Consider the following 10,064-nt stretch of genomic DNA (forward strand, 5'->3'; position numbering starts at 1 on the left):
CCCCACGCCCCTTTTCACTTCTGGACATTTGAGTTCCTACTGTATAACCCATTTCTAGCCTTGATCTTGGCCACAGTGAAGTGAGACCAACGGAAATTCTTAAAAACAGGCACACAAACTGTAGCAGAATTTAAAAACTCCACAGAGAACAGGAAGGAATGGGGACTTGGGGGAGCACCATGAACATTTCCAAATTCCTTCTAAGTGTCCCAGAGGAGAGTCAGTAAGACCTTGGAGCAAGGTATCCAAAGAAATTCAAAGGAATTACAAGTGATGCTTTATTTCCTGCCTAGATGAAATGTGAGGAAGGGGCTGCTTTCAGATTCTTGAATAAGTCGAGTTTTTTTCGTGTCTCCAGGCCTTTGCATATGCTAGTCCCTCCCTCTGAATACTCCTCTACCCCTTCCACTTCCTGCCTGGCTAACTGCTAATCGTTTCCAAGTCCCAGGTCAGAGCACTCTTCTTTCGGGAAGCCTGCCTTGATTTGTGCTCTCTTCCCCCACCCCCACCCATGTCCTTGCTTGTGCTGATTATTCAATTGCCTGTAGTTGCCTCTTTAATTGTCCATCTACCTTGTTCGACTGGGAGTTCCAAAATGGCAGGGCTGGGCCTTCTCACTTGTCATGGAGCCCCTCACCCCTAGCGTGGAGACTAACTCGGTGATATTGCCAGAAGCACTGCACTCTGCCCGGCTCTCACTTTTCTCTTTAAAGCTTTGATGTCCTGAGGACACCCGCCTTCCTGAGATGGAAACAAGACCCAGCAGTCCTACAGTCTTGTTCACCTCTCACAGTCTTAGGTGTTTTTTATTTGAATTAGTGCCAACATTGTAAGATATGGAAATATAAAATTCTTCACTTCTAACTGTATTGAAAACCATAAGAACGTTGGGCAATGCAAGAGCAGGGGTCGTGCATAGCAACACTCAGCCTACCTCCAGAGGGGCTGCTAGTGCTTTCCTATTTCCCCAAGTACCCAGCCAGCCCGTTTAGTTCCAGATCCTGCCCTCGCCTGGCCTTCGGGGAAGAAATGATCATCTCATGAGGTCAGGGATCTCCCAGGGGGAGAGGGAGACTGACGCTGACCTCCTTTAGACCAGCTGGGGGGCCGTCTGCCTGTGGCCTCCCCCTGTGCACATACTCTGGGAGGTTTTTGTCTTAGGACAGTCCTCGGCAGGTACCATCTGCCCAGAACACCCCGTGCCAGCACAACCTCGCACGAACAGCGGTGAGAGGCTACCCCTGCCCTGTTTTTTCCCAACGATGAAGCAACAGGGAGGCTGTATTTTTAGCAGCTGCCCTCTGGGAGAGGGGAATCAGAGAGCCACTTCCTGGAAATCACTCCCAGGCCAGGACCACACAACCCTTTCTCCGTTTCAGTGGCCCTTCCACCACTGTCACCTGCTCGGGGTCCCAACTCAGTCTGGGGCTCTGGGGGGCATCAAGAGGCTGGTATTCCCCTGCCTTGTCGCAGTTTTGAGCAGTTCATGGTAGAGTGGGGAATGCTCCCTGCCAGCAAGCATGGCTGTGTCTCATTCACAGAATGTGAACGTCTACTGTGTGGGGGGCCCTGGCCCTCTTTCAGTCATGCTGGCCCCTCTGCTTGGCCCGCCACCTTCTCTGCCTGGCGCCCTTTCAAGGCTCAGCTCAAAAGCTACTTCTCTGTTTTTGAGGTCACGGGACCTTCTAGGCCTTCTTTTGTTCCTAACCTGAGCTGTACTGCCTCTATTACCAAGCTGTTTAGCATATTTCTTTTAATATATTTTATTGATTTTTTACAGAGAGGAAGGGAGAGGGATAGAGAGTTAGAAACATCGATGAGAGAGAAACATCAATCAGCTGCCTCCTGCACACCCCCTACTGGGGATGTGTCCACAACCAAGGTACATGCCCTTGACCGAATCGAACCCGGGACCTTTCAGTCCACAGGCCGACGCTCTATCCATTGAGCCAAACCGGTTAGGGCCTGTTTAGCATATCATACGATTACTATCTGGGTATTTTCTCACACTGGACCCAACCTCAGAAGGGCGGGGGCCTCCCTCCCGCCTACCCACCCACCCCTTTCACCACTCCATGCCTTCCCACCAAACGTGCCCAGCACGTGAAGGCTGGCAAAACTTATTTGACTGAATAAATCAGTTTTTCCCAAAGCCCAGAGTGGAATTTTGTGAGGGCATTTTGAGGGGACACTACTAGCCTTCAGGAAGCAGGGAGCAGGGATCTGGACCTCTTGTCATGCACGGAATAATTCACCACAGTAAATGTCCTCTGTCCTGCAAACCTTCAGGGAGGCAAAACACCTGCTTATAACCTGTTTTATATACAAATACAAAATATACAAAATCCCCCCTGGCTTTCACATACAATAAATTATCTCCAGAAGTGCATGAACCAGGTCAATCGAGGGAAGTTATACTTTGTTTTGTTCACCATTTTGGAACATCACTGTCGATCCTTCTCACCACAGGTCAGTCACCAGCACACACCCATGCGTGTCTGCATTCGTAGCTGCCACAGCGATTCCACGCCTGTATGCAAATACATTAGCCTGCGACTTAAGATGCCAACTATAGTCCTGGCTGGTTTGGCTTAGTGGATAGAGCATCGGCCTGAGGACTGAGGGGTCCCGGGTTCGATTCCGGTTAAGGGTATGTACCTTGGTTGAGGACACATCCCTAGTGGGGGGTGTGCAGGAGGCAGCTGATTGATGTTTCTAACTCTCTATCCCTCTCCCTTCCTCTCTGTAAAAAAATCAATAAAATGTATTTTTTTAAAATGTCAACTATAAACTGTTGGCAAAATTCAGTTGGATGTTGTGTTTTAATAATCCAAACTTAATCATTTTGTCAGGGACGAGCATGATCGGGTGTAGCCCAATAGTGAAGTGCGTCATCTTTTATTATAAATTACTTTCACCGCCCTCCTCTCTCCTTGTTCTAAGGCAGGGAGGGCATCCTATCAATTTCTTACCGAGGAAATGGCCGCTGTGGACAAACCCGCCCCCTCCCTCAGCCGCAATCCCCGCTGTCAAATGGGAGCCGCCAAGCACAGACTCCATGCCCGGGGTCCAGAGAGCGCCCCGGGGTCCCTGGGGTTCGTGCTTCACCCCGGGCCAGCTTCCCAGTCGGTCAGGCCGCCTGTTCATCGATCTCCAGACACTCGGACTCCAATCCCCTCGCAGTTCGATTCCCGCCGGAAGCGACCGCTCCCGGTTGCTATGGGCTACGGCGACTGCGCAGAGGCCCCGCCAGGCCGCTAGGGTGCGCGGTGGCGTCTAGGGCGCATGCGTCTGGCCCACCTCGGCCTTGAAGATTCAGGTTCTTAGGTGTAGAGCAGTGGTTCTCAACCTTGGCTGCACATTAGAATCACCTGGGAATCTTTTTAAAATCCTGATTTCTGGGCCTCATCCTCCGGAAATTCTGTTTCTTTGTTACTAATGTTGTGGCCCCACCCCATAACAAAGAAACAGAATTTCTGGAGGATGAGGCCCAGAAATCAGGATTTTAAAAAGATTCCCAGGTGATGCTAATGTGCAGCCAAGGTTGAGAACCACTGCCCCAAATGCTTTCCGGTTGCGGGGTTGGAAATGCCTGCTTCCCCGCGGAGTGGGTTGTTGGCGTGGTTGGTTACTAGAATCCACTCGGCCTCCTTCTTTCTTTTTTAATATATTTTTGTGGATTTCAGAGAGGAAGGGGGGAAAGAGAAACAGCAATGATGAGAATCACTGATCGGCTGCCCCCTGCACGCCCACCCCTGGGGATGGAGCCCGCAACCCGGGAAAGTGCCCAACCCCACCATGACCTCAGGGCTCATAGGTCCCTGCCCCACCACTGAGCCACGCTGTCAGGGTTGGCAAGGCGCCCGGAGCGGGCGCTGGCACCCACAAAAAGATCAGGTAAAGCAGCAGATTAAGAGGCAGGAAGAAGGCTTGGCCAGGCCCCGCGGTTCTCTCTTTACCGGCTGGAGGCTACCGGTCAAATCGAGCTTTAAAGGGGCTTGTGCCCCGTGGCCACGGACCCCTGAGGGCCACTTATTGCCTCCGAAGCAATCGGTGCAGTTGAGCTGCTCGCCGCTGACAAGGTTCTGTACCAAGGCGGCTGTGGGAGCGGAGGCGGACAGTCAATACTCCTGCGTTTCCCGCTGCCTGTTGCTCAAACTGAAAAGGAATCTGAACCCACACCCCCAGCCCCACCTCCTTAGGACTCCGAAGCTTCTTTGACCGACTAGTTCGTACCCTTTGTGACGTCACCGTCCCGCCCACTCTCTCACCGGTTTCTTGAGGGGGGTTGGGGGTGCCTGCACCTGCCTGGCCCTGAGCCGCAAGTGCCTCGCCCCACTCCACACTGACTCACCCAGTGTTCCCAGCCGGGTGACTGAGGGATCTGAGCCCCTGCTGCCCAGGTTAGGGGACTTGTGCTTGGCCGAGCAGATCACTTCCTACAGCAAAATTGGACCCACTGCATTTTACAAGGGGTTCGGGCGGGTGGGTTTATGGAGTGCAGGACAAAAGGCGAGGGCAACAGGAAGGCCACTTGGAGGAAGGAAGGAGACCCTGAGAAGACCGAAGTATGGAGGGTTCAGGAGGGTGGGAGTGGGGGTGCTATTCCAGGGACAGGGAGGCCCAGGCCAGGAGTCCAGCCGCCTTCCACATCTTTACTACCGCCTGAACCCATTTTCCCCAGCTTTGCCGCCCCTCCTCGGCCGCCCCACCAAATCCAACCCAAGGTCTAAGCCAGAAGCCCGGGCGTTATCCTCAGCACCTGCTCGTGAAGTCATCCAGACCCAGCTCTTTTCCTTATGATAAATCTCAAACTTCAACTTCGTATTCACATTCCCATGACCTGACTCCTGGTACAGCTCCAATCTCACCCTCTTCTACACTCACCTTGCATTTCATTCATTCCAGACAGCTGATCCTAAAACTCAGCCTGCTTGTTCATGGCTGTGCCCTTTGACTTCAATGCCAGTCACGCCTTCTCCCTCCCCCTTATTCATCTGGTGGACTCCAATTCTAAATTTTCCCCAAAATGTCCTCACCCACAGCCCCCCTTTTCTAGACCACAGGATTTATAGTCACCTATTCAACATTTACTCCACTAATGCTGATTAATCACCTGCTGTGATCAAGGCTTTTGGCATTTCTGGGTGGGATTTCCACTGTTTTGTATTTGTTTGCCTGTCTTCCCTCTCTGGCCAAGAATGTTGCTCATTTCTGAATCCCCAGTACTGAGCCCAGGGCCTGGCACCCAGCAGGCATCCGGTTACCATTTCTTAAAGAAATGGAAAAGCAGACACAAAGGGAAGAGAAAGCCCAAGAAGTCCTTTGAACAAATACCCTGGGCCTAGAAAGGGAGATAAGTCAGCCTAATGAGGCAGATTGAACGTCTGGCTCCCACACGCTGGCAAGGGACGAATTTGCTCAGTTCAGTGCTGATGGAATCGCACAGTTAGCCCCTCTGGAAGGAATTTTCTTCTCCCGCCGCACTCTGCAGAATGTCCATCCCTGAGCCTCACTATTTTTTTATATCAGCAATAACAACACCCACAACACATCGGCAGTCAGGTCCTCAGAGTTCAGCTGCATCTTTGGACTCAGGGTGAGAACACTCCTCTGGAACACTGTGTTCCCGAGAGCTGAGGCGAGGGACTCCCACTTGTTCTGTGGACAACTCATCCATCTCAGAAGACAGTGTGCAGGAGTGAAGCGTGGGTTAGAGCGGCAGAGGAATAGCTCCTGGAAGGCCAAATTAGCCCAGGATTATGGTGAGTCGGAAAGGAAGAGGCTGTTGCTAGGCCACCGGCACAGACCCCCTCCTCCTCTCAGGGTGTCCTGCCTGCTGGAGAAAAGCTGGGGACTTCTTCAGAGAATGCAGCTGCTCCCCAGCCAGCCCAGGAGAGGCAGGGCAGGGCAGGAGCCAGGACCTTGTGAGAACAAGCATGGACAAGTCCCTTTTGAACGTCATTTCTGTTGTAATGCAGGGAACAATGCATCACAGAGTTATCGTGGAGGTGAAAAGATTCTTAAATAGAGATAAGCTTTGTATGGAAAGCACTTACCACAGTGCCGGGCACCTGAAGGGCACACAGCAATCATTAGCTGTTGTTCACTCAGGGTATTTACTGAGCACTTCCATCCCAGCACTGTTCTAGGGGCCAGTAGGAAGGCATTGAACAAAAGCGAAGTCTGCCCCGGAGGAGTGCTAACCTCCTGGCTGAGGATAAGTAAGTGCTTCTGCTGTGTGAGGTGGTGGGAAGCGATGGGGAGAAAGGTAAGAGGGTGGAGGGTAGAGTGTCAGGAGGTCTGGAAGAGCCTCACTGCTTGGGGAGGGGGTGGTGGGTGACAAGTAAAAGCCTGAAGGGTAGGGAAGAGCAGTCCGGCCGAGGACAGAGCGCTGCCACCTGAGGTAGGGCTGCCTATGGTGTCTAGGGAACATCTGACCAGTGAGGCAGTCAGTGGTTCGGAGGAGGAGTCGCAGTGCCTGGAGGGCTGGTGGGTCCTGGCCAGGACTTGGCCTTTACCCTGGGGCCTCTGGAGAATTTTGAGCAGCAGAATGACAGGGTCCAAGTTTCATTTTAATGGGCCCCCTCTGGCTGATGTTTAGAAAATCGACTGGAGGGGCCACAGTGGACACGGGGAGCCCAGGTAAGGAGTGATGGTGGCATAAGACTTATTAGTTTGGGCAAAGCAGTCACGGCAGTGCGTGCCCGGCACATCGGCTGCATTTTAAGCACCCTTTCCATTGCTGGGGCTCTGCTGTGTGGAGGGCACGTCCTGGCCCCTCATGTCCATTACCTCATTTAGTTCTCCTGATTTTAGGGGTATTTTCAGTCTCCAAATGAGGAAACCAGGTTTTAGAGGGGTCAAGCCACTGGCCCAAGATGTTCCTGGCTATGGTAGGGAGGCTGTGGATAGAAACAGCCTCAGGCAGTAACAGAAACTGAGGCCTGCACTCCGTTCCTGTGGAAATCGGCTTACTTTTGCCTGGCCTTTAAGGGCCCACTTCGAGGAGTAAAGTATGGGTCCCATCTCCCTGAGCACCCTCACAGGCAGGCAGAAGGAGGCTGGGGCCCTGGCCTGGATAAAGATCTCTCAGCCCTCAAACCTGGCCCAGGGCTGGGATCAGAGGAGGAAACCCCAGTTCACATTTCGCTCCCAGAGTGAAGCACCTGGAAAGGAAACTGCCTGGGATATCCCAAAAAGCTCAGGACAGGGTGAGGACAAACCTCGCTTACCTGGGCCCCAGTCTATAGGGGAGCTGGGGTGAAGGGGGAGGCAGATCTTACCTGCAGGCCTGGAGCTGCTGCACGTCCTTCTCCAGTCACTGCCCAGAGAGTCTGTTTCCCTCCCTGGAAGGTGGTGGCCCTTGTCCCAGCTGCGTTCCTGCTCCTGGAGGGTGGTGCCCGCTCCTGGTCAGCTGACTCACCAGGCCTGGGACTCGGGCAGGCCCAGGTAATTCTCTGGGCAGGGCAAACAGAGGCCACCAGGCCCAGCGGAGGGCTCTGGCCTTTGTCTAGATGTGGAGGTGGGTTTGGGGCACACATAGCTGTTACTATTAAGAGAGATTTGAACCAAAACTTCTTGGCCTTCAGATTTTCATTGGACACCAGTCCTGCTGAACATGAAGGCAGTTTGAGGGGTATCCAGGGTCTTAAAAAATCGTGATCCAGCATTTCCTCTTCTGGGAATTTGTTACAAAAAATAGCCCTGGTCGATTTGCTCAGTGGATAGAGCGTTGGCCTGCGGACTGGGGGGTCCCGGGTTCGATTCCAGTCAGGGGTACCTGCCAGGGTTGTGGGTTCAGTCCCCACTGGGAGGTGTGCAGGAGGCAGCTGATCTGTGATTCTTTCTCATCATTGATATTTCTCCCTCTCCCTTCCTCTCTGAAAGCAATAAAAATACATTATAAATAAATAAACAAACAAACAAGTAGGCAGTGAGGTCTCAGGGCCCATCACCATGTTGCTTATAATAGGCAAATCTAGAAATCCCAAATGCCCATCATGAGGTCTGATTAAAAGTCAGTACCTATGGCCCTAACCGGTTTGGCTCAGTGGATAGAGCGTCGGCCTGTGGACTGAAGGGTCTCGGGTTCGATTCTGGTCAAGGGCATGTACCTTGGTTGCGGGCACGTCCCCAGTGGGGGGTGTGCCGGAGGCAGCAAACAAACAAGTAGGCAAACAAACAAGTGAGGTCTCAGGGCCCATCACCATGTTGCTTACAATAGGCAAATCTAGAAATCCCAAATGCCCATCATGAGGTCTGATTATAAGTCAGTACCTATGGACGATCGCACAGCTATCAACGTTGTTTAAGGAAGAAGCCATGGGGAATGTCCCTGAGATACTGGCATGATCAGGACTGTGATACTCTTCTTGTGATTTGCTTTTATTGTTTTGAAAGTGGATCTACATTGACAACGGTCTGGGAGGGCCCATACTAAATGCTGAAAATCTGGATGGCGGGTGGGGTTTTGGGTTTGTACTTTTGTGTTTATTCTAAGGTGGTGGAGTTTTGTTTTGTTTCAAAGTTAGTTTTTGCTTTGAGTGCTTATGATTTTTCAAAGAGGAAGCAAATTACATTTGTTTTAAAAAGGAATTTAGATTGATTGTGTGCTGGGATAGGAGGGGATCTTTTCTATAGTACATTTTTTGGTGCCTTTTAAATTTTGAAACATTTGAATGTATTACATATCCCCCACAAAATAATCACATAAAATTAAACAGAAAGGAGGACAAATTGTGTTTAGTTCCTGGTGTTTAGTTGTACCAAGGTGCCTGTCACACTTGGTGCCCTGTGTGCGGGGCAGTCCCATGTGATGACGCAGGGCACCCACACAGGGTGGGGTGAGTATCAGGGCTGCTCACCAGGCCAGGCAGGTCCAGGTCAGTCCCCATGACAAGCCTGGGTGGAGCTGCACTAGGCTCGGGTGTCAGACCCTGACCCGGGCCCGGCTGGTGTTCGGCCCCCTGGAGGAGAGAACTGCTCCCCTCTGAGGAGCTTACAGCCAAGAGTCCCATAGGAAATATAAGAGACAATAGCAAGAAAAGCAGCTATTATTAATGTAGCACAGTGGACGAAAAGGGGGCCACATACTAACCCTGACAAGCTCAGGGAGGCCTGCATGGTGGCTTTACAAACTCAGAGGCCGAAAGTAACCACAGAGGAGGATCTGAACGCTGAAATTCCTAACTGAAAGCGGGTCACTGGGCGGGAGGGGGGCGGGGACGGGAGTCACATCCTAGGCATGTAGCTTCCTGGGCAAAGGTGGATCTTTACCTTAAGTGAACCCGTCTATTGTCTTTTCACACTAAGAGAGCACACCTCTGAAATGGCAGAGTAACCTTTTCCAGGCCCATCAAGGCGCAGCTGCCTGCACCGGAGCAGGAGGTCCCGGAACCGCTCCTCGTTACCTTGCTCCCAGCGTACCCCCTCGATGTGCTGTAAATGTTCATTAACTATCCTGTACCCACCAAGGCAAACACCAATAGGGTTTCTCTATTTTGCCTTTTTATCCAATCCCAGAGATGTCCCCACTTTGCTTTCTCCCGCCTCCTTAATCTACCACTAATGGATTTCAAGGAACCCTCCTTCCCTTCTCCCTTTATCCCAGCGTATAAAATAAGCTGCCATTCTCCAGAGCATTTTCTCAATCCATTGAGATTTTGCCTCCCAGCAGTTGTCATCAGTTTGGCTCAAATAAACTCATAAAGATTATCTACATACAGGCTTGGAAGTCCCTTCCAGTCCTGCCTGTGGAACTAAAGATCCTGCCCCAGGTGCTTGAAAGGTCTCTCTCCGTGGCTCCTTTCATCCCTGTGAGCAGGCGCGAGAGGAAAGCCCCTTCCCTAGTTACACGCTGGAAAGTGGCTCCAAGTCATGTTTTCTCTTCTGTGAGACAAATGCAGCTTGAAGCTGAAGTGTGGACACACCCAGGGCTGTGCCACGTGGTCCTGAAGCATGAAGTAAACCGTGGGCGATGGGCCCCCTTAGGCCAGGTCTTCAAGGCCAAAGAAAAGTAGGAAATAGAGATCCTGACTAAACCAAATGACACCCTCCTCCCC

At 51.9% G+C, this 10,064-nt stretch overlaps 1 protein-coding gene across 6 annotated transcripts in view; it reads right to left on the reverse strand.

Moving 5' to 3' along the window:
* Window positions 1–7,559, reverse strand: part of SDCBP2 (syndecan binding protein (syntenin) 2) — a 19,356-nt gene extending 11,797 nt beyond the window's left edge. For 2 of the 6 annotated variants that reach the window (XR_001363818.1, XM_014546571.1), the window contains exon 1: window positions 7,287–7,559. Coding sequence is in view for 1 of the 6 variants with exons in the window: in XM_014546571.1 (XP_014402057.1) it covers window positions 7,287–7,544 (258 nt within the window). In the remaining 5 variants the exon portion in view is untranslated. Of the gene's footprint in view, window positions 1–2,199; window positions 2,225–2,972; window positions 3,182–6,059; window positions 6,185–7,286 lie in introns of those variants that run through there. The other 4 variants (XM_005874782.2, XM_014546572.1, XM_014546574.1 and 1 more) reach the window with 4 other exon arrangements.
* Window positions 7,560–10,064: the final 2,505 nt, after the last annotated feature.

This window comes from Myotis brandtii, unplaced genomic scaffold (genome assembly GCF_000412655.1).
Source record: "Myotis brandtii unplaced genomic scaffold, ASM41265v1 scaffold450, whole genome shotgun sequence".
Taxonomy (NCBI): Eukaryota; Metazoa; Chordata; class Mammalia; order Chiroptera; family Vespertilionidae; genus Myotis; species Myotis brandtii.